Source organism: Saimiri boliviensis, chromosome 4, assembly GCF_048565385.1.
Source record: "Saimiri boliviensis isolate mSaiBol1 chromosome 4, mSaiBol1.pri, whole genome shotgun sequence".
Classification (NCBI taxonomy): domain Eukaryota; kingdom Metazoa; phylum Chordata; class Mammalia; order Primates; family Cebidae; genus Saimiri; species Saimiri boliviensis.
In genome coordinates, this window is record NC_133452.1 from 62,440,659 (window position 1) to 62,465,515 (window position 24,857).

The 24,857-nt window shown below is 46.9% G+C and overlaps 1 protein-coding gene and 1 long non-coding RNA gene across 2 annotated transcripts; one reads left to right on the top strand and one right to left on the bottom strand.

The window, feature by feature from the left end:
* Window positions 1–1,326: 1,326 nt before the first annotated feature.
* Window positions 1,327–22,932, bottom strand: MTRES1 (mitochondrial transcription rescue factor 1). Its single transcript, XM_003935929.4, has 4 exons — window positions 22,860–22,932; window positions 14,044–14,513; window positions 10,537–10,609; window positions 1,327–1,611 (listed from the first exon to the last, which is right to left on the bottom strand). The coding sequence occupies exons 2-4, from the start codon at window positions 14,499–14,501 to the stop codon at window positions 1,432–1,434; spliced, it is 711 nt and encodes a 236-aa protein (XP_003935978.1). The 5' UTR covers window positions 14,502–14,513; window positions 22,860–22,932; the 3' UTR covers window positions 1,327–1,431.
* On the top strand, window positions 1,606–6,356 carry LOC141584279 (uncharacterized). Its single transcript, XR_012517225.1, has 2 exons — window positions 1,606–1,721; window positions 5,071–6,356. It is a non-coding gene; the product is annotated as an uncharacterized LOC141584279 (long non-coding RNA).
* Window positions 22,933–24,857: the final 1,925 nt, after the last annotated feature.

Genomic DNA, 24,857 nt, shown 5'->3' on the forward strand with positions numbered 1-24,857 from the left:
ATGTCGCCCTCAGGCTGGTCTCAAACTCCTAGGATTAAGTGATCCACCTGCCTTGGCCTCCTAAAATGCTGGGTTTGCAGGTGTAAGCCACTGTTCTCAGCTAAGTTTGAGATGGAGTTTCACTCTTGTCCAGGCTGGAGTGCAATGGCATGACCTCGGCTCACTGCAACCTCTGCCTCCCAGGTTCACGTGACCCTCTTGTCTAAGCCTCCCAAGTAGCTGGGATTACAGGTACCCATCACCATGCCCAACTAGTTTTTCTGTTTAGTAGAGACAGGGTTTTACCATGTTAGCTAGCCTGGTCTTGAACTCCTGACCTCAGGTGATCTGCCTGCCTCGGCCTCCTGAAGTGCTGGGATTACAGGCATGAGCCACTGCACCCGGACAAAAAGTGTTTTTTGAGATGGAGTTTCACTCGTTGCCCAGTCTGGAGTGCAATGGTGTGATCTCAGCTCACCACAACCTCCACCTCCGTCTCCGTCTCCTGGGTTCAAATGATTCTCCTGCTTCAGCCTCTCCAGCAGCTGGATTATAGGCATGTGCCACCACACCTGGCTAATTTTGTATTTTTAGTAGAGACGGGGTTTTCCCATGTTGGCCAGGCTGGTCTCAAACTCCTGACCTCAGGTGAGCTGCCTGCCTTGGCCCCCCAAAATGCTGGGATTAGAGGTGTGAACCACTGCGCCCGGCCAAACCATTTTTTTAAAGTAAATATTTTAGGTTTTGTAGGCCACAGGTCTCTGGGTGTGTGTGATGTAAAAACCATTCTTAGCTCAAGGGCCATACAAAAACAGGTCTTTGGCGACCTTAGTTTATGCACCCCTGGCCCAAGCAATTTCAAATGGGCTCTAACTAGCTGGTTTGAAATTAGTTGTAACAATTTTATTTATCCAGACTTGTGAAGACACACTGAAGGGAACTAAGAGCTCCTGGTGGTAATTCAGAAGGGCAGGGGAGAAAGGGCTCTTCCAGAGGGTCTCCCCTAACCATCTGAAGGTACCTTGACTTTGCTTGGTTTTGCCTGAAGAAGCCTGAACCTGGTAATCTGGCCCAGCTGTACAGGGAACATTTTAAATAAAAACACTGAGAGACAACAAGGCCAGTTTATTTTACAGTGACTCCTGAGGTAGCTTATGTGGGAAACAGCAGGCAAGCCATTAGAACCTTCTGGGGCTTAGTTCATTCTGCACATGTCTCACTCTGGGCAAAAGGGTTCTCACATGAGGTCAAAGGAGCATGAATCAAGGTGGGCAGCGGTGGGGAGGGGCAGGCCTTGGGCAGTGTCTCCAGATATGAATCCCAATTTCCACAAAATGGCTCAGCAGATTCCACAAACGCTAAGAGAACTTTATTTTAATAAAAGCGTCTCTTTTTCAGTTGACCCTTTCCTCTACCACTAGAAAGCAGCTTTATTGCTGAAAAGCAATCCATTTATTTAGACATTCTCTTCTTAGGCAACTTTAAGTTTTTCCACCGCCGTAACAACACTCTGAATTTGTCACTTTCAGTCTTCTCTTCAAACACTTTTTTCAGGAGAATCCGCATCACTGTCTCTGTTCCTGCTTCTTTATCCTCTCCAATGAGAAGATCCAATGTATCTCCCACTTTGACCTGAAAATTAGAAGAAAATGGAGGCTTGGTTAACTCTGGGAAATCCAGGCCAATGCAAACATCACCGCTTTGAGTTTTCACCACCTGATCATGATGCAGAGGAGGGGCAGGTGAGAAAAGGCTCTGACTTCGGTCACTGTCACCTATCCCCAGTGCCTCAGAATGAAAGGGAGGGAGCCTTAGCCAGGCACAGTGGCTCATGGCTGTAAATCCCATCACACCTGTAATCCCAGCACTTTCGGAGGCTGAGGCAGACAGATCACTTGAGGTCAGGAGTTTTAAGACCAGCCTGGCCAACATGGTGAAACCCCATCTTTACTAAAAATAAAAAATTAGCTGGGCGTGGTGGTAGGCATCTCTAATCCCAACTACTCAGGAGGCTGGGACAGGAGAATTGCTTGAACCCAGGAGGTGGAGATTGCAGTGAGCAGAGATCACCCCACTGCACTCTAGCCTAGGTGACAGAGGAAGACTTCATCTAGAGAAAAAAAAAAAGGCCAGGCGCGGTGGCTTATGCCTATAATCCCAGCACTTTGGGAGGCCGAGGCAGGTGGATCATGAGGTCAAGAGATCGAGATCATCCTGGTCAACATGGTGAAACCCCGTCTCTACTAAAAATACAAAAATTAGCTGGGCATGGTGGCATGTGCCTGTAGTGCCAGCTACTCGGGAGGCTGAGGCAAGAGAATCGCTTGAACACAGGAGACGGAGGTTGCAGTGAGCCAAGATCGCGCCATTGCACTCCAGCCTGGATAACAAGAGCGAAACTCCATTAAAAAAAAAAAAAAAAGGGAGGGTGCCTCAAACACAAGGGGCTCAGTATCAACCGGTGTCCTTCCTTCAGAAACAACTGGCTGGCTGTGGTTCGTCCCTGTGCATGTAAGGTCTTTTTTTTGAGATGGAGTCTCACTCTGTCACCAAGCTGAAGCGCAGTGGAGCAATCTTGGCTCATTGCAACCTCTGCCTTCTGCGTTCAAGCAATTCTTCTGCCTCAGCCTCCCGAGTAGCTGGGACTACAGGTGTGTACCATCATGCCCGGCTAATTTTTGTATTTTTAGAAAAGATGGAGTTTCACCATGCTGGCCAGGATGGTCTCGATCTCTTGACCTGGTGATCTTCCCGCCTTGGCCTCCCAAAGTGCTGGGATTACAGTCGGGTGCCACTGCGCCTGGCCCACATGGAAGGTCTTTTAGGCCGACTGTGCCATGGATGGCATGGTAACCTCTGTGACCTGCACATATACCTCCAGAGGAGTTCCTGGAACTAGAAAGCCTGAAGTAACTGGTAAAACGCAAAAAGAGAAGAATGACCAACCCTGCAGTGCCTAATAAACTTTGAAACATTCTTCTATTCCTTACTTCTGCCTCAACTGATAAGGCAACTGGACTTTGTAACTGACCTTGCTCAACTGATAGGTCAACCTTGTGACTCCAGACTCAATGGCCCCCTCCCAGCTTGCAAAAACTGCCCTGAACTGTAACTTCTGTAACTTACCACTGCCTACCCCAAACCTGTAAAACCAACTCATATGCACTGCCCTCTGCTGACTCTCTTTTTGGACTCAGCCTGCCCCTGGGTGAATGAACAGCCATGTTGTTACACAAAGTCTGTTTAGGGGGTTCTTCATTCAGAGTGTGCTTAATATTTGGTGCTGAAACCCAGGACAGTGGTACTCCCCTTTGGGGGGACCAGCCCCCTGTCCCTGCTCTCCCTCTGTGAAGAGACCCATCTTCGACCTCAGTACATTAGACCAGCCCAGCAACCCTCTTGCCATCTTCAGATTGGGTAAGCAGTCTCTCCCTCTCTTTTTTTTTTTTCTTAAGAGACGGGGTTTCACCATGTTGGCCAGGCAGATCTCGAACTCCTGACCTCAAGTGATCCACCTGCCTCAGCCTTCCAAAGTGCTGCGATTATAGGCGTGAGCCACCATGCCCGGCCCTCTCTTTTCCTTTCAATCTTTCTCCTTCTAGGTAGAGAAAAGGAGACAAGTCTCTCTAAGTAGAGGCAAACGACACACACTTTATCCGTGGGCTCAAAAACTCGAATGTTGGTCATGGACTCAGGAAGACAGTCTTCCCTTGGTGTCTGGTCAATCGCGGGGATGCCTGCCTTGACCACTCAACCATGTTACAGCCCAGGATTTAGTCAGGGATGTCTACTAAAGACCCTGGTAGCTACTCGCTCCTTCTCATCACCTCTACTCCTTTCCTTAAAACGTATCTCCTTTGCTATGGGCAATATTCTGTCCTCTCTTCCTCTGTCTTCGCTAGCCTGTGTCCTAAAACCTCTTCAACTGTAACCCGATCTGAAACCTAAACGTGTAATTTTTTTCTGTAACACAGCCTGGCCTCAATACAAATTAGACAATGGTTCCAAATGGCCAGAAAACAGCACTTTTGATTTTTCTATTCTGTGAGATTGACAATTTTTCTCAGTGAATGGGCAAATGGCCTAAGGTGCCCGATGATGTCCAGGCGTATTTTACACTCCATTCCCTCCCTAACCTCTGCTGTCAATGCAACTCGTCCCAACATTTCCTTCTCTACCTTCCATCCGCGCCTCCTGCCTCTGCGGTGACCCAGAATCCTCCTTGTCCATCAACTCTTCTGACCGTTCTCCTCCCTGTCTGTCCAAACCAGGCCCTAACTGCACTCCCTCAGCCCCCCGCAGGCCCCCGCCTCTTCCTCTGCCCACAACCCACTTCCTTATGCCCCTCCTGTCACCTCCCCACCTCATACCTGGTCCAGCTTACACTTTAGTTCTGCAGCTACCTCCTCCACCCCTGCCCAACAATTCCCCCTTCGAGAGGTGGCTGGAGCCGAAGGCATAGTTAGGATGCACATTCCTTTCTTTACCTGACCTTTCCCAAATTGGCCAACAGTTAGGCTCCTTTTCATCAGATTCCACTAAGTATATACAAGAGTTCCAATACTTAACTCAGTCCTATTATCTCACCTGGAGTGACTTAAACGTCATCCTCCTACTCTCACCCGTGAAGAATCCGTAATATGCATTTTATCACCCAATCAATCCCTGATATTTAAAAAGCTACAGAAATTAGAATCTGGCCCTCAACCCCCACAACTGGAACTAATCAACCTCACCTTTAAGGTGTTTAATAACGGAAGAAGCTGCCAAGCAGCATTGTATTTCAGAATTACAAATGCTTGCTTCAGCTGTAAGGCAGACCCCAGCCTCTCCGTCAGCTCACAGAAGTTTCAGATCACCAGACCCATAGAGTCCAGGCTTCTCTTCAGGACCTCCTCCCTGAAAGCCTTGCTTCAAATGCCGAAAAACCTGGCCACTGGGCCAAGGAATGCCCACAGCCAGAGATTCCTCCTAGACCATGTCCCATCTGTGCGGGACTCCACTGGAAATCAGACTGCCCGACTCACACTGTCTCTAAGGGTCCAGGAGCCCAACCCCATAGCCCTCAGGCTCTTTCCCTGCTCTCCTCAGCTCAGCGGCTGAAGACTGATGCTGCCGGAACGCCCTGGAGGCCCCCTGGACCTTCATGGACGCCGAGCTTTTGGTAACTCTTACCGCGGAGGGTAAGTCCATCTCTCTCTCTTTTTTTTAGACGGAGTTTCGCTCTTGTTACCCAGGCTGGAGTGCAATGGCGCGATCTCGGCTCACCGCAACCTCTGTCTCCTGGGTTCAGGCAATTCTCCTGCCTCAGCCTCCTGAGTAGCTGGGACTACAGGCACGCACCACCATACCCAGCTAATTTTTTGTATTTTTAGTAGAGACGGGGTTTCACCATGTTGACCGGGATGGTCTCAATCTCTTGACCTTGTGATCCACCCGCCTTGGCCTCCCAAAGTGCTGGGATTACAGGCTTGAGCCACCGCGCCCGGCCAGGAGCAGATTTTAAACCATTAACTTCCTCTCCTATGGGCTGAGAAACAGAAAGGCTCATACCACAGCTATGGTCAAGACTTTCTCTCCTTGGGCTTGAGGAATAGAACATAGGTATTATCTGGGCAGGGGTAGGGGGCGTTCCCCCTTTCTGTAGTTCCACTGGGTTTATTTTTTTATTTTTATTTTTATTTTTTTTGAGATGGAGTCTCACTCTGTCACCAGGCTGTAGAGTGCCGTAGCACAATCTCAGCTCATTGCAACCTCTGCCTCCCGGGTTCAAGCGATTGTCCTGCCTCAGCCTTCCAAGTAGCTGGGACTATAGGCGCACGCCACCACTCTCGGCTAATCTTTGTGTTTTTGGTAGAGACAAGGTTTCACCATGATGGCCAGGATGGTCTTGAACTCTTGACCTCATTATCTGCCCACCTTGATCTCCCAAAGTGCTGGGATTACAGGTATGAGCCACTACAACTGACCCTGGATTCAATTTTTATTTATTTATTTTTGGAATGTGAATCAGTAACAATGGGTTCAATGTTTAACAAGACTACTTCAGGCTGTGTGGACATTTAAAAAATCTGTCTAGATTTTTATCTGTCTAGACAAACAAGGCTTAGGAACTCTGCTTTACCTTTTTTGGCATAACCTTATTTCATTCAAATTATTATTTTAAATATGTTTAGAGATGGGTCTCACATGTTGTGCAGGGTGGAATGCAGTAGCTATTCATAGGCACAATCACAGTGCACTGCAGTCTAAACTCCGGGCTCAATGACACTCCTGCCTCAGCTTCCCAAGTGGCTGGGACTATAGGCATGCACCACCTTGCCCAGATAAAATTCTTTATTTCTTTTTTATTTTTTTTCTATTTTTTCTTTTTCTTTTTTTTTTTTTTTTTAAAAGAATTCCACTCTGTCGCCCAGGCTGGAGTGCAGTGGTATGATCTCAGCTCACTGCAACCTCCACCTTCCGGGTTTAAGTGATTCTCCTGCCTCAGCCTCCTGAATAGCTGGAATTACAAGTGCCTGCCACCATGCCCAGGTAATTTTCTGTATTTTTAGTAGAGAAGGGGTTTTGGCCTCCCAAAGTACTGGGATTACAGGGATGAGCCATTGTGCTGGGCCTAAAATTCTTTTTTTTTTTTTTTTTTGAGACGGAGTTTCGCTCTTGTTGCCCAGGCTGGAGTGCAATGGTGCGATCTCTGCTCACCGCAACCTCCGCCTCCTGGGTTCAGGCAATTCTCCTGCCTCAGCCTCCTGAGTAGCTGGGATTACAGGCACACACCACCATGCCCAGCTAATTTTTAGTATTTTTAGTAGAGACGGGGTTTCACCATGTTGACCAGGATGGTCTCGATCTCTTGACCTCGTGATCCACCCGCCTTGGCCTCCCAAAGTGCTGGGATTACAGGCTTGAGCCACCGCGCCCGGCTAAAATTCTTTTAATAAGTAATATATGCAAGTGATATAAAATTTAGAAGATACAAAAGGGTATACAAAGAAAAGGTATATAAGGCCAGGTGTGATGTCTCATGCCTGTAATCTCAGCACTTTGGGAAGTCTAGGTGGGCAGATAATTTAAGGTCAGGAGTTCAAGACCAGCCTAGATCACACAGTGAGACCCTGTCTCTACCAAAAATAAAAAATTAGCCAGGTGTGGTGGTGTGCCTGTAGTACCAACTACTTAGGAGGCTGAGGTGGAAAGATCACTTGAACCCGGAAGGTCAACGCTGCAATGAGCTGTGGTTACACCACTGTACTCCAGCCTGGGCAACCAAGCAAGACTCTGTCTCCAAAGGAAAGAAAAAAAGATATACAGAAAGGATACTCTATGTGTATCTTTCCATAGAGATATTGTGCATGATGTCAGCCTCTCAAAAGAGAGGCCAGTGTGTGGCTAAAGAATGAATCCCTTTGCGGGCCGGGCGCGGTGGCTCAAGCCTGTAATCCCAGCACTTTGGGAGGCCGAAGGGGGTGGATCACAAGGTCGAGAGATCGAGACCATCCTGGTCATCATGGTGAAACCCCGTCTCTACTAAAAATACAAAAAATTAGCTGAGCATGGTGGCACGTGCCTGTAATCCCAGCTACTCAGGAGGCTGAGGCAGGAGAATTGCCTGAACCCAGGAGGCGGAGGTTGCGGTGAGCCGAGATCGCGCCATTGCACTCCAGCCTGGGCAACAAGAGCGAAACTCCGTCTCAAAAAAAAAAGAATGAATCCCTTTGGGGCTTCCTTGTAGCATAGAGAAGGCGTCTTTCTCCTTACCCAACTGATCCCAAGAAGAGATAAGTTTAGGAAGGATTCAGTCCCCATACTTGGGTACTACACAACCACTGCTTAATCAACAGTTACTCAGCTCTGGGCTCCACCTTGTTTTCAGCTCAAAGAAAAGCTTTGCTGAACTGCAGGCAGCCAGGGTTAGAGCTACAGCATCAGACAAGAACCTGACCCTTTGGGGCCAACAGCTTGGCACTGGCTCCACAGAGCAGACCAAGGAAGGCAAGACATTTTTTATTCCCCTCCAAGGCCGTGTCCCTCACCAGACACAAAGCAGAACTGGCAGAGATTAGGGCTGTTCCAAATATCTACATTTCAAATCTCCAGTCAGCTGCAGTTTCTATGGCTACCAGGCCTCCTAGTAACAAGACAGCTTAGTGTTAATAATGCCCCCTTCCTCTGCTGACCCTCACAAGAAACCTGGAAGGCGGCTGGGACAACGGAACACTCAAGGCAGAATGAAGCAGCAGCAATTAAGCTGTAGTTAACAACATCACAAAACGGGGAGAAAAATAGTCTCGTAAATGAGGCCTCAGCACAGAGACACGGTGTTCAGGGAGTAATTATTCCTTACTCCAAGAACATATCTTGTTTTTGGAATACTGCAGCTTAGAAGGAGAGCAGGCTACAGTCAGGAAAAAGTAATTCAGAGATGAGAAGCGCTTATGACTGCATGCAGCTCACGGAGTAATAGCAGACGGCCATAGTGCAAGCATGCCAGTTCAAGTCAGGAGGATCACCAGGGCCTGTGACTTGGGGGCTGAGACAGCATGGGGGAGTTTTCCCTCCTTCTGCCCACATTGCTGCAAGAACCTGCATGATCTCAGTCAGCAAGGACTGCAGGAAGCCTCAGTGCTCACCCAAATGCACAGCTGACAGCTGACAGCCTCAAAGTCTCAAGTCCTAGGGCAACCGGATATAGCTCAGATCTTCCAACCCCAGGGGTGTTTTGAAATATAAAAGAAGATGAAATAAAAACAATCTCCAAAGTATGTCTAACTTCTCTGGAACCTTTGTTCCCAGAACACTGAGTTAAATTATACCTTCCAATACCTCACGTCTTTTGTCGTTCATAGTTTTTAAGGGTCTCTGTCATATCTTTTTATTGTGTTTAGTTAACTTTTTTTAATCAGTATTTTTCCAATTTTTATACTCATGGTAAAAAATTCAAAAAATAAAAAGCATGAAGAAAATCAATATAACCCATAATGTTTCACTTAAATACTAGTAATAGCAGTATTTTAATTCCAGATGTTTGTATATATGTAATTTACTTTTACAAAAATTATTTTCTAACAGGATTTTTGTTTGACAGGTCTCTTGTCACCCAAGCTGGAGTGCAGTGGCACGATTATGGCTCACTGCAGCCTTGACCTCCCAGGCTCAGGTAATCCTCCCATCTCAGCCTCCCGAGAAGCTGAGATAAACACCTGCCACCATGCCTGGCTAATTTTTTGTATTTTTTCATAGAGACAGAGTTTTGTCATGTTGCCCAGGCTGGTCTCGAACTCCTATGCCCAAGCAATCTGCTGGCCTCAGCTCCCAAAGTGCTGGGATTACAAGTGTGAGCCACTGTGCCCTAGAATTTTTATATATGATTTACTGTTAGAAAAGTGGAGACTGGGCTGGGTTTGGTGGCTCATGTTTGCAGTCCCAGCACTTTGGGAGGCCGAGGTGGGCGGATCAGCTGAGGTCAGGAGTTCGAGACCAACCTGGCCAACATGGAGAAACCCCTTCTCTACTGAAAATATAAAAATTAGCCAGGCGTGGCGGTACATGCCTGTAATCCCAGCTACCCAGGAGGCTGAAGCAGGAGAATCGCTGGAACTTGGAGGCAGAGGCTGCAGTGAGTCGAGATCATGCCACTGCACTCCAACTTGGGCAACAGAGCGAGACTCCGTCTCAAAAAAAAAAAAAAGAAGGGGGGGCCGGGCACGGTGGCTCACACCTATAATCCCAGCACTTTGGGAGGCCCAGGCGGGTGGATCATGAGGTCAAGAGATCGAGACCATCCTGGTCAACATGGTGAAACCCCGTCTCTACTAAAAATACAAAAAATTAGCTGGGCATGGTGGCGCGTGCCTGTAATCCCAGCTACTCAGGAGGCTGAGGCAGGAGAATTGCCTGAACCCAGGAGGCGGAGGTTGCGGTGAGCTGAGATCACGCCATTGCACTCCAGCCTGGGTAACAAGAGTGAAACTCCGTCTCAAAAACAAAAAAAACAAAACAAAAGGGGGGGTGCGGGGGGAGCCTGGAAACACATTTTCTTGTAATTGACTTTCACTTAACAACAGTATTGATATGGATTTGTCAGAAAATACAGAACACATCGTTTTTTATAGCTGCTCTGCACACAAAGCCATGCACCCAGCAAGCACTCGGTGGGTACTGCTGAGCTGTACAGAATTACGCATCTGCTCAGGTACCATCAGCCAAAGAACACCTCTATGTGGATCAAACGTTTCTTTGAAATTTTATTATGAGGATTCCATGAGGGCTAACATTAATGACCTGGAAGTTTAATTAATGGATTTCTGCCATTTCTAACAGTGGCTTATTCTAAAATTCAAAAAGGGAGAAGCTTTATCAGAGGGTCATTAAGGCTGCAAAAGTGAAAGTGCCTGTGTGTCTGAAGGCTGTATGTGATTCCCACCAGCTTGAACTGGAAGACCACAGAGGACCTCAGAGAAAGAAGCCGAGCCAGAGGGAAATTTTGAGGCAGCATTAATTGAGTACTAACAGAGCAAGAGACAAAAAACATCTGGCTATTTTAGGTTAGTATCTCACCGTTCTGCTTTTCTTCCATAATTTTTCCTCATTCAGTCTGAGTTCACCTTTGTAGAATGCATCTTCCACTTTGCTACAAAAAAAAAAGCAACAATGTACACATTTTGGGTGGTGGGTACAGGAAAGCACAGACTTCATCACTATACAATATATCCATGTAACAAAAACTGCACTTGTATCCTCAACTCTTTCTTTTTAAAGGTCAAGTGCTTTAAAATATAGACATATACTCAAAACAATTGCAGTAGACCCTTGGCCAAAATGGGTCCAAACTCTGCAGATCCACTTACATGCAGATTTCCTTCAGCCTCTGCCACCCCTGAGACAGCAACTCCAATTCCTCTTCCTCCTCCTCCTCTTCAGCTTACTCAAGGTGAAGATGACCAGGATGAAGACCTTCATGATGATCCACTTCCACTTAATGAATAGTAAATAGGGCCAGGTGTGAGTGGCTCACACCTGTAATCCCAGCACTTTCAGAGGCCAAGACGGGTGGATCATGAGGTCAGGAGTTCAAGACTAGCCTGGCCAACATAATGAAAGAAACCCTTTCTCTACTAGAAAATACAACAAAACAAAACAAAACTAGCTGGGCATGGTGGTGCACTGCGTGTAGTCCCAGCTCCTCAGGAGGCTGAGGCAGGAGAATCGCTTGAACTGGGAGATGGAGGTTGCAATGAGCTGAGATCACGCTGCTACACTCCAGCTTAAAAAAAAAAAAATAGTAAATAGGCCAGGCAAAGTGGCTCACATCTGTAATCCCAGCATTTTGGGAGGCCAAGCCAGGAGAATCACGAGGTCAAGAGATTAAGACCATCCTGGCCAACATGGTGAAACCCCGTCTCTACTAAAAATACAAAAACTAGCTGGGCATAGTAGTGTGCGCCTGTAGTCCCAGCTACTTGGGAAGCTGAGGCAGAATCACTTGAATCCAGGAGGCGGAGGCTGCAGCAAGCCAAGATTGGGCCACTGTACTCCAGCCTGACAACAGAGACTCTGTCTCTAAATATATTTTTACCTCCTTATGATTTTCTTAATAATATTTTCTTTTCTCTAGCTTACTGTATTGTAACTGCGTATCAGTAAGGCCTTCAGTCAACAGAGTCAACAGTAGACTGTATTAGTAGTCAAGTTTTCCGAATGTCAAAATATTAGTAGTTAAGTTTTCGGGGTGTCAAAAGTTATTAGTAGCTTTTCAACCCCATGGAGGTTGGCACCCCTAACCCCCACATTGTTCAAGCATCAACTATATACAAGTTTGAGAGAAACACTTGCCATTAATGTTTATTTGGACAGTGACTCCCCACAGTCTCCATTTTGAGTACTGGGAAAGTGAAAGTCACCTGTTCTGGTGTGTACCTAATACAGGGAGATGAAAGGGCATTTCTAAACAGATGTTGAACTGCTGCAAAGATTTCCTAATGCTCTTGGGAAGTTAACTGGATGGAGCCTTAAGAGAGGTTTTAGCATACATGTCAAGCTCCATTCTGTACAGGGGCCTGGGGTACTCCACCTGACTCCCAGTGCAGAGACTACATGGCCAGGCTATAGCTCTGATGATTTATGACAGCTAAAGTGAGTGGGCACTTCCTTCCCCTCAGGTACCTGCTCTGTACACTAAAAGGAAAACCAGGCACCATGTGTATAGCAAAGCCATTAAGAAACCCTCTGCCAGTCTGTACTGTCTGGGGAAATTCCAATCTGACAGCTGCTGATGTCTCTGAACTTAAGTCACTGGGGCAACCAGACCAGGGGAGGAAGCAGCTAAAAATCACTACCCTTTTTTTTTTTTTTTTTTTTTTTGAGACGGAGTTTCGCTCTTGTTACCCAGGCTGGAGTGCAATGGCGCGATCTCGGCTCACCGCAACCTCCGCCTCCTGGGTTCAGGCAATTCTCCTGCCTCAGCCTCCTGAGTAGCTGGGATTACAGGCACATGCCACGTTGCCCAGCTAATTTTTTGGTATTTTTTTAGTAGAGACGGGGTTTCACCATGTTGACCAGGATGGTCTCGATCTCTCGACCTTGTGATCCACCCGCCTCGGCCTCCCAAAGTGCTGGGATTACAAGCTTGAGCCACCGCGCCCGGCCTACTACCCTTTTTTTGATGATCTGATTCCAGGTGACTGATATGTGGAGCTCAGCTTAATAATAACAGCAGCAGCTACTACTCTGGGAGAGAAGAGGCACCCTTATGAGTCTGGCCAGAATTTAGAGAACATTCTCTAATGGCACCCTGGTCAGAATGCCAAGAGCAGGATCTGTGGACTGACTCATTTTTATGAATCTCTTAAGCTTCAAGGATAAAAAAATTAAACTATGCCATTAAATTAGGTCATAAAGATACAAATAATACAAGAAGTTTTTTTGAGTTTACTAATATCACAATTCTTGCCTTGTATACAATATGCCTGCAGTCATTCCTAAAAGCATAAATGAACAGGCTGGGTACAGTGGCTCACACTTGTAATCCCAGCACTTTGGGAAGCCGAGGTGGATCATGAGGTCAGGAGTTCAAGACCAGCCTGGCCAACATGGTGAAACCCATTGCTACTTAAAAACAAAAACAAAAACAAAAATTACCTGGGCATGGTGGCACGTGCCTGTAATCCCAGCTACTCGGGAGGCTGAGGCAGAACTGCTTGAACCAGGACCCAGGAAGCAGAGGTTGCAGTGAACTGAGATCGCGCCACTGCACTCCAGCCTGGGCTACAGAGTAAGACTCTGTCTCCAAAAACAAAAACAAACAAACAAAAAGAATAAAATAATGAAGGCCACTATTCTTCCACTATTCTTATATAATTAACCTAGCAGAGAGGGAATCAGAATATTAAAGAAATCTTAAAAGTTATACTCAACACCTCTATTATATGTGTACATATATAGTATTTTTTTTAAAACAGCCAACACATACTACCTACTATGTGCCAGATACTATAAGTGCCTGAGATAGATATATACTCACTCAGTCCTAGCAACCGCTCTCTAAAGTAGGTTCTATCCTCATTTTACAGGTGAGGAAACTGAGTCACAGGAACTTTAAGTAACTTGCCCGAGGTCACACAGAACCAGGACTAAAACTCCAATAATCTGGCTCCAAAGCCTGCATTCTTAACCATCATCTTATTACACATCATCCTGTTAATTCTAAGAAGTACCTTCTCACATTATAGCATCTGTGAAATATCCAGATGCATTTTATGCCTGCTACATACATCTAATATGGTGATTCATTTTCTCCTCAAGAAGCTGTTATTAAATCAGTGGTTCATCTTACAGTCAACTGTCTTACATTCAAGGAAATATGGCACATGGGATTTGCAGGCAGTCACTTGTGACTTCTTTAGAAATTAGTTTTCTCATCTATAAAATGAAATAATTGAAACAGGTTACCTATAAAGGTCCTTTTGTTGTGGTTATTCTTCACCATGATATGGGCCAAGTGATTTGTAATGCTGCATTAAAATAACAAGATGAGTGAGTTTATAATAAAATGTGTATCATACTCACTTTCTCCCAATATCTAGACCTGTCTTCAGGACAACATCATACCGGAAAGACTGCACTGTTTTTTCCAAGTCTTTATAGTCTTTGACTACAGTAGGGTCATCCTCAAACTCCTCTTCCTGCTCACTCATCTCGTCATGATCACTTTCTGCATCAGAGTCTTCTTCATCATCTACTTTTTGCAGAGACTTTTTAGATTTTTTAGAGCTTATATTACTTTTGAGTCTTATGGAAAATGGAAAAATATATTCTGGAGATATTAAAAGCCCTGGGAGTCTCAGCGAGAAAAGAGTTTTATAATTTGGTGCACGTAACTTGGTACTAGAAAAATACAAGTATCGATTCCAGGAAGTGCAGAGTTTGTGTGACGAAGGTGTCCCTCGGAGAATACTCCAGAGTCCAATCCAGGCATCTGGCTTTCTTAAAACACCAGCAAGCAATTTGACACTAGTCATAGCCATGGCGCTTACAACCTGAAACAAATAATAAATCAGTTTTATCTCACAAGTTCAATGTCATGACATTCTTACAACATAAACCATATGCACTATGAACACTTTACGTCTAGTCCTATACTTATGCACCCCTACAAAAAGTCATATCAACCTGCATGTGCTGAGGGCCATATACCACAGCACAGTGACTCTTCTAGCTGCAAGTAATGTGCTTAGTGCATAGGATTGCCAGGAAGGTCTAATGTGATACTAGTTATGTGTGAAAGCACTGGTTCTACTCTCTCCCCTCCCCCAAATTAGCTCTGGGTACTGACTGCTCCAAAAAAAAAAAAAAAAAAAAAAAAAGTAGTTCTCAATGATTTGTTTTTTTGTTTTGAGATGGAGTTTTGTTCTTGTTGCCAAGGCTACAGTGCAATGGCGTGATCTCAGCTCACCACAACCTCTGCCTCCTGGATTCAAGCAATTCTCCTGCCTCAGACTCCTGAGTAGCTGGGATTGCAGGCATGCACCACCAAGCCTGGCTAATTTTGTATTTTTAGTAGAGATGGGGTTTTTTCATGTTAGTCAGGCCGGTCTCAAACTCCCGACCTCAGGTGATCCATCCACCTTGGCCTCCCAAAGTGCTGGGATTACAGGCGTGAGCCACCGTGCCTGGCCGAGGCAGAGATATTCTTATTGCATTCCATAGTCTATTTTCTGTGGCACTGAAAGGTTTCCCGGTTTTGGGGGGAGGCGGGGGGGGGGTTTGCTTGTTTGTTTTTTGAGACAGAGTTTTACTCCTGTTGCCCAGGCTGGAGTGCAATGGCACGATCTCAGCTCACTATAACCTCCACCTCCCTGGTTCTAGGGATTCTCTTGCCTCAGCCCTGAGTAGCTGGGATTACAGACATGTGCCACCATGCCCGACTAATTATTTTTGTATTTTTAGTAGAGACGGGGTTTCACCATGTTGGCCAGGCTGGTCTCAAACTCCTGACCTTCTGATCCACCTGTCTCAGCCTCCCAAAGTGCTGGGATTACAGGCGTGAACCACCGCACCCAGCCTTCTTTTTTTGAGCCAGAGTCTCACTCTGTCACCCAGGCTGGAGTGCAGTGGTGCAATCTCAGCTCACTGCAACCTCCATCTCCCAGGTTCAAACAATTCTCCTGCCTCAGCCTCCTGAGTAGCTGGGACTACATACGCACGCCACCAAGCGTGGATAATGGAGAAACTCCATCTCAAAAAGAAAAGAAAAGAAAAATTAAAACCAGCCATAGTCTACTCTATGTTAACCACTGTAAGATTTTGGCATAGATCCTTCACAATGCAAAATTTGAAGAAAAATAATTAACTCATGAGCACAGCCTCTCATATTTTCCCAACCACCCAAAACACACAGAAAGGTTAGCCATAGGTGGCCAGAGCTCTATAACATCACCCTCAAGAAGCCTGTGTTGGTCCTAAGTTCCAGAGTCATTATTAAAAGTTTTACTTTTTTTTGTTGGGTGTGGTGGCTCACGCCTGTAATCCCAGCACTTTGGGAGGCTGAGACAGGCAGATCACCTGAGGTCAGGAGTTCAAGACCAGCCTGGCCAAAGTGTGAAACCTATCTCAGCTAAAAATACAAAAATTAGCTGGGTATGGTGGTGGGCACCTGTAATCCTAGCTACTCAGGAAGCTAAGGCCGGAGATTGCTTGAATCTGGGAGGCGGAGTTTGCAGTGAGCTGAGATTACGCCACTGCACTCCACCCTGGACAAAAAGAACAAAACTCTGTCTCAAAAATTTTTTTTTACTTTTTAAGAGCTAGAATTGAAGAATATAGAAAATATTACAGTGTATTACATATAGCAAAAGTAAATATTATTTGATGAATCTTTTCCTACAATTACACACACATTGAGTTGTCATGTAAAATGTGTTTACTGTAGACCTTGGAGCTCAGGTCCTGGCTGCATGTTCCACCCCAAATGATAATACTCCCCTTGCAGAGCCATATGTATCTGCAGAGATGAAATGGGCAGCCTTGCTAGGTGTGGTGGCTCACACCTGTAATCCCAGCACTTTGGGAGGAAGAGGTGGATGGATCATCTGAGGCCAGGAGTTCGAGACCAGCCTGGCCAACATGGTGAAACCCCATCTCTACTAAAAATGCAAAAAATTAGCTGGGCGTGGTAGTATTTGTAATCCCAGCTACTAGGGAGGCTGAGGCAGGAGAATCGCTTGAACCCGGGAGGCAGACGGATGTTGCAGTGAGCCGAGATCGTGCCACTGCACTCCAGTCTGGGCAACAAGACCAAAACTCCATTAAGAAAAAAAAAAAAAAGCAGCCTCTGAGGGATGACTTTGTGCAGTTCCCTCATTTTACAGATGAGTACAAATGAGAGTTGAAGCAATTTAAGAATAAGCTAAGTGGCACAGCTAGTAAATGACAGGGCTAGGATTCCAAGATGAAGTCTTCTTAAGGCTCATTGTTTTTACTGTGGGCCAGGCATTGCTCTATACATGTTAACTCATGTATTCCTTGCAACAAGCCCATCTCAGTTACAAAGTCACACAGATACTAAGTGGATTCAAATTCAGGCATCCAAAGCCTAGACTCATTACTACCAAGCTGAACTGTCTATCAGTCTTCTGACTCCAAGTTAAGTGCTCTTTCTTCCACATCCATACACCTATTTTCTTGAATAAAAACTCACTACCAAAAAAAAACCACAAACAAAAAAGTCACCATCTAGTGCAATACCAGAGAGGAGGAGACAATTTTCAGGGTCAGAAGGGGGGGGGGGGGAACTGTTGCCCCAACTTAGAAGAAATCCTAAGGGAAGACACCTGGGGGAGGGAAGCACCCACTGTGAGGGGTGGGAAGTCCTGTGTCTGTGTCAGACTCTGGCTGTCCACATTCTCCATCCATAAGTCCTAGTTTTATTTTTATTTTTATTTTTTATTTTTTTGAGACGGAGTTTCGCTCTTGTTGCCCAGGCTGGAGTGCAATGGCGCGATCTCGGCTCACCGCAACCTCCGCCTCCTGGGTTCAGGCAATTCTCCTGCCTCAGCCTCCTGAGTAGCTCGGATTACAGGCATGTGCCACCATGCCCAGCTAATTTTTTGTATTTTCAGTAGAGATGGGGTTTCACCATATTGACCAGGATGGTCTCGATCTCCTGACCTTGTGATCCACCCGCCTCAGCCTCCCAAAGTGCTGGGATTACAGGCTTGAGCCACCGCGCCCGGCCTATTTTTATTTTTAAAATATCTTTTTTACACTCTTTTCCTGCCCTTGGAGAAAACTAGCTTTATACCACACCACTGTTTACTTTGAGGAATGCCTGGATATGATGTGGCTCTCTGCCCATGTCACATGTAGAGTTAGATTTACCTGCATTAGGAAACCTTTCCTAGCAGAAAATATTTAAAATCAGATGCACTTGTAAATTCAACAAACATACCAAAATGTCAAGCCAAGTATTCTCTTGTGTTTATTAACTGCTCACTACTTCTCACTGTGATCAGCTTAACTTTATAGCAGGAAAATGTTGGCAAATGTCAGAAGCTTAGAAGAAAATTCATTAAAAACATAAAATTGAGAAAACACATTAACCTAATTCTTACTGGAGATGACAACCATTTGTAGATGTTGGCAATGGACATTCAGGGTCACAAGGGACGAACCTGAGGACCCAGATTCTGCCTCAGAACTTTGAAACTGGCCAGGGGAGCCCTGAGTTGGAAGTGGGGTGCCAGAGAAGAAAGTTAATCAGACATCAAGCTCTTCAACTGAAGCAGCACTGGAGAATACTGGGCTTACAGTTTATTTGAAAAAAAGAAGAAAAAAAAAGCCAGGTGTGGTGGCTCATGTCTGTAATTCCAGCACTTTGGGAGGCTGAGGTGGGTGGATAACCTGAGGTCAGGAGTTTGAGACCAGCCTGGCTGACATGGTGAGACCCCATGTCTACTAGTAATACAAAAATTAGCTGGGTATGGTGGCATACACCTGTAATCCCAACTACTCGGAAGGCTGAGGCAGAAGAATTGCTTGGACCCAAGAGGTGGAGGTCGCAGTGAGCCGAGATCATGCCATTGCACTCCAGCCTGGCCAACAAAACTCCACCTCAAGAAAAAAAAAAAAAAAAGAAAGGAAAAAAAAAATCTACTACTGAAAAATTCTTGTCTTTTTGTCACGGTCTCCTCTTTCTCCAGAATCCACATGGGCCCCATCCTCCTCTACCAAGTCATGCCCCACATGTCCTTTTCCATACTCTGGTTGCACCAACACTAAATGTTTTTAGTTACTTTTGAATCAGGTCACAAATTATCTCCTAAACTCTAAGGGTAGTGACAGGGCCTACAGAGTGCCCTGTTCTTCACTCCTCTGCTCAGGACAGACACCAGTGATTGGCTGCAGATTCAATTTCTAGACATGAAATGAGCATCCTGCCCGTCACTGTAACCACCCCCAAATTCCTTCGTTTGCTCCTAAGTGCCTGGGTAGGCTTAATATAAAACACACAGTCCTTATCGTCAGAGAACTGCCATTTAAGTGGAATGTGTGCAAGTAAACTGACTGCCAGGGCACCCATGTGAAAGCACGTCCAGGGGAGGCTGAGGGCTGCACCAGCTGGAGCTCAGAGCAAGGATGCCTACAAAGTTCTGACAGCAAAGGTGGCCTAAAACTGAGCTATGGGGAAACATCAAGTGACAACAGCGATTCTTTTGCTTTCTAATGGGTCATTCCATTGGCATGCTGTTACTTTTTCTCATTCAAGGATGCTCAGCCTCCCCTAGACCTGCTTTCACATGTGTGCCCTGGCAGTCAGTTCACCTGCCCACATTCCACTTAAATGGCAGTTCCCTGACGACAAGGACTGTGTACTTTATACCAGGCACCTGGCATACAAGAGGAAATAAAAGAACATGGGGGTGGCTACAGTAAAGGGCAGGAGGCTGTTCCTTTTCTTTCATTCAGAAGCAGGCGATTACACAAACCTCTCGCCTCCACTACTCCTCAGCTACCATTTTTTTTTTCTTTTCTGAGACCGAGTCTCCCTCTGTTGCCCAGGCTGGAGTGAAGTGGCTTGATCTCGGCTCACTGCAACCTCTGCTTCCCAGGTTCAAGCGATTCTCCTGCCTCAACCTCCTGATCTTGCTCTTCTTTACTATAAAATTCCTCAAAATGGTTGTCTAACTCTCCTCAATTCTACTCCTTTCATTTCCTAAATCCAAAATGTCATGTTAGTCCTCATCTTAACTGACTTCTCAGCAACACTTGTAATCCCAGCTACTCGGGAGGCTGAGGCAGGAGAATCGCTTGAATCTGGGAGGCAGAGGCTGCAGTGAGCCGAGATCAAGCCATTGCACTCCTGGCTGGGCAAGAAGAGCAAAACTCTATCTCAAAAAAAAAAAAAAAAAAAAAAGAAAAAGGAAAAGGAAAAGGGAAAAAAAAAAGACTCCTTTGCTACCTCCTCCTCTTCTCCCTGTGTTGTTCAGGCTGGAGTGCAGTGGTGTGATCTCAGCTCACTGCAACTTGTGCCTCCCAGGTTCAAGCCATATTCTCCCACCTTAGTCTCCAGAGTAGCTGGGATTACAGGCGCCCACCACCACACCAGGCTAATTTTTGTATTTTTAGTAGAGACAGGGTTTTATCATGTTGGCCAGGCTGGTCTAGAACTCCTGAGCTCAAGTGATCTGCGTGCCTCAGCCTCCCAAAGTGCTGCCATTACAGGCGTGAGTCACTGCACCTGGCCCTCCTTAACATCTTGAAGTTGGAGGGGCCCAGGGCTCAGCTCTTAAGTGTACCCAATTAGTTCTAACAAATGCATTATCAAAACACCAGTCATTTCTGTGGCTTTAAATACCATCTATAGGCCAACTACATCCCAATATATACCCTCATTCCAGAACTTTCTCCCAAATTCCGGACTCACATATCTGTGCAGAAAAGAGTTAACAGGTCTGAGATTGCTATCCTTAGAAATATCTGCTTGCAAAGTTGGCCCTTGGCTAGTGTTTGGGAACTTGAACTTCATGAGGGTTCCCACAACTCCCAGATGAATAAGAGTGGCTCACTGTGCTCAAACTGTACAAACAATGTGTTTGATTCTGAACACCTGTGTTTTCTGGGAGGCTGAAATTTTGGCGCATTCTAAGCACAGTGCCTCTGTGACTTTTTATTGGAAAAATCAGCTGTATGAGCTTTCCTGATAGACATCTCACATGTTGTCATAATTTGATGCTGCAAGAATTAAGCATACCCCATGTGACTCCACTAGGAGAGGACTCTTAGAAGACGGCACCTGGTTTCCTCCAGACTTTGTCCCATGCATCTTTTCCCCTTGCTTATTTTGCTTTGTATCCTTTTGTGATAATAAATCACAGCTGTGAGTATGACTACCCGCTGCATCCTTTGAGTCTTTCGAATCCTTAGTGAGTCAATGAACCTGGGGACCTGCAACACAATATCTAATTGCCTATTTGACACCTCCACGTGGGTACATAATAAAGTCATTCATACCAAGTCACTCCTTTCCTCAAATCGCTACAAAAGCACTCAGAAAAAAGCAAAGACTCTACCACAGTCTAAAGGCTCTACAGCAGGCGTCCCCAAACTACGGCCCGCTCCCCCGAGGCCATTTATCCGGCCCCTGTGCTGCACTTCAGGAACGGACACCTCTTTCATTGGTGGTCAGTGAGAGGAGCACAGTATGTGGCGGCCCTCCAACAGTATGAGGGACAGTGAACTGGCCCCCTGTGTAAAAAGTTTGGGGACCCCTGCTCTACAGGATCTGATGCTCCCTCAACCCCCTTTTCCTCTCCAGCCTTATTTACCACTCTGACCTTTGCTCATTCAGCTTCAGCAACACTGGCTTCCTCCCTTTAATGAAGCACTTACTATGTGCCAAGCACAAATCTGGGCACTAGGAATTCAGAGGAAAAAAATATAGATGAAGATTCTATTCTTGTAGAGTTTATATTCTAGTAGGGGAAACAGGTAGCCAAACAAACAAAAAAACCCTGTAAATTATATGATAGCTGGTGGTTAATGCTCTGGGGAAAGAAAGTGGAGCAGGGTAAGGGGGATTGAGAGGGCAGGATGAAGCCAGGCAGGTGGCTCATGCCTACAATCCCAGCACTTTGGGAGGCCAAGGCAGAATTGCATTGCTTGTGCGCAAGAGTTTGCGATCAGCCTGGGCAACATAGTGAGATCTAAAATAAAAATAGGCAGGGGCTTGGCTGGGCGCGGTGGCTCACGCCTGTCATCCCAGCCCTTTGGGACGGGTGAATCACCTGAGTCTGGAGTTCGACACCAGCCTGACCAACATGGAGAAACCCCGTCTCTACTAAATACAAAATGAGCCGGGCGTGGTGGCGAATGCCTATAATCCCAGTTACTCGGGAAGCTGAGGCAGGAGAATTACTTGAACCTGGGGGGGCGGAGGCTGCGGCGAGCCAAAATCGTTCCATTGCACTTTAGCTTGGGTAACAAGAGCAAACTCCATCTCGGGGGCGGGTGGGAAGAAATTGGCCGGGCGTGATCGCATGCACCTGTAGTCACAGCTACTCGGGAGGCTGAGGCAGGAGAATCGCTTGAACCTGGGAGGGGGAGGCTGCAGGGAGCGGAGTTCACACCATTGCACTCTAGCCTTGGCGACGGAGTGAGACAGTCTTAAAAAACAACGTAACAACAACACCCTGTGGAATAAAAATACATCAAGGGGACGGGTGCATTCGAATAACCGGGAAAAGACCAAGCAATGATGGGTGTTAGATAGAACAGCTGACAGTTCATTTTAAAAGATCTCTTTGGCGTTCGTGCGTGGTGAGTGAAGGGGTGATCACGGCAGAGGCTCACAGGAGGTTTTGGGCGAGATCCTCAGGAGAGGTATACAATCTGAACTAACCGAAGACTGTAAGAAAAGCAGCGCAGACTTTGACCTATTTGACTCCAGGAAACGCTCCACATTCCTTCCGCTCCGTAAGACGGAGAAATTGGTCTAAACGCAGCTACAGATCCCTCCCTTCCCTCGGAGACCTCGGAGGCTGCGGGCTGAGACTGGGGCGGGTTCCTCTCGCTCCCTCCCCGCCCCCCCGGGCAGAGCACCTTCCTGGGTCCCCAAGGTCAAAGGAAATGGACAACTGCGTCCCCGGGTTCTCAGTCTGCATTCGGAGCCAGCAGGAGCGACCGCGCAGGGCGGACGGCTTCGTCGCACTCAACGGCCACAGCCCCTGCGCAGCCCTGGGCTCGCGGGGCGTCCGGAGGCTGGCAGGACACTGGACACTCACGGGGAGACGTGGCGGGAACGTGGGCGGGGCAGAGGGGCGCAGCGAGAAGTAACAGGGGGCGCGGGCCGTGGGCTCGGCGCCGCGCGCCAGCAGGGGCGCACTCACCTGTACGTCAGGGCCTCCCGTCCCTCCCCGCGGCCGCGCGGACTGCAGGCCTCTAGGCCACCCCTACCTGCGCCCCGCCCCTTCCGCCGGCGCTGCCGCGGTGAGAGCGGGTAGGGCGGGACGCGAGGCCAGGGCGGCGGCGAAGCAGCGACCCCTGCTGGAGGCCGCGCCTCGGAGGACTGCACGGGAAGTGGGCTACAGGCACAGCCGCAGGAGACTCCAACGAGGAAGCCAGCGCGTCCAGCGCGTCCTGATTCCACCTGACCGAAGAGAGTTCATCTTAATTTCTTTTTCTTTTCTTTTTCTTTTTTTTTTTTTTTTTTTAACTTTTGAGACGGAGTCTTACTCTGTTGTCCAGGCTGGAGTGCCGTGGCGTAGTCTCAGCTCACTGCAACTTCCACCTCTCGTGTTCAAGCTGTTGTCGTGCCTCAGCCTCCCGAGTAGCTGGGACTACAGGTGTGAGTCACGACCAGCTGATCATCTTAATTGGTAATGAAGTGATCCTTTCTCTGGGGTCACTAACCCTTTTGAACTTTTTTTTCGTTTTTTAAGACGGCGTCTCCCTCTGTTGCCTGGAGTGCAATGGCATGGTCTCGGCTCACTGCAGCCTCCACCACCCAGGCTCAAGCTAACCTCCCGTCTCAGCCTCCCGAGTAGCTGGGACTACAGGGGTGTGCCACCACGCCCTGCTAATTTTTGTTTTGTTTTGTTTGTAGAGATGGGGTTTTGCTTATGTTGTCCAGGCCGAAACTCAAGAGAAGCGATCCTCCAGCCTCAGCCTCCTAAAGTGCTGGGATTACAGGTGTCAGCCACTGAGCTCACCCCATTTTCAAGAATAAAGCGATTTATGCATGAGCCAATTCCCGTAATAAATTCCCTCTCGTCCGTTCACCCATCCATCCATCCATCCGTCCATCCCTCCCTCCCTCTCTCATTGGATCTGTCTCTGGAGAACTCTAACTCATACACCAAACAATATCTCACCCTGCAACATTCTAACAAAACTTCTAGTCAAAGTCACAGACAACCTCCACAATGTAAATCCAAATGTCTGTTCTCATTCAACTGATTTCACTTGAGTTCTAGGATACCACACTGGTTCCACCTACCTCACTTGTCACTTAATCTTCTCCCTGTTTTCCTTTTTTCTTTCATTTCTTTTTTTTTTTTTTCTTTTTGAGAATGAGTCTCACTCTGGACCCCAGGCTGGAGTGCAATGGCATGATCTTGGCTCACTGCAACCTCCACCTCCCTGGATCAAGTGATCCCCCTACCTCAGCCTCCCGCGTAGCAGGCGTGCACCACCATGGCCAGCTAATTTTTGGTATTTTAGTAGAGATGGGGTTTCACCCTGTTAGCCAGGATGGGCTCAATCTCTTGACCTCGTGATCCGCCTGCCTCAGCCTCCCAAAGTGCTGGGATTACCAGCGTGAGCCACCTCACCTGGCCTGTTTTTTCATTATATCCTTAGAAGGCTAAAGAGTGAGTGCCCCAGGCTTAGAACTCTAATCTTTTCCTTTTCATCTATCCTAGCTCCCCCGTTCATCACCAACAGTTTTGTGGCTCAAATAGTATCTATATGTGGACAATCCTCAAATTTGTGCTGTTAGCTGAGATCGTTCTCTTGCATTAAAGACTCCAAGTGCCTACTTAATATCTTCACTTGGATATCTCACAGAAATCTAAAAGCTGATAGGACCAAAACCCGGCTCCTGGTCTCATCCCCACACCCAAATGCACTCCTCCCACAGTGTTCCTTATTTCAGTTAATGGCTCTTCCACCCTTCCTGTTACTGGGGTCAGATATCTTAGAGATATCCTCAGTTTCTCCCTTTCTGTCTTACCTGTGATTACAGGCACCCACCACCACGCCCGGCTAATTTTTGTATTTTTGGTAGAGGCAGGGTTTTACCATGTTGGTCAGGCTGGTCTTGAACTCTTGATTCTTGACCTAGGGTGATCTACCTGCCTCCGCCTTCCAAAATTCTGGGATTACGG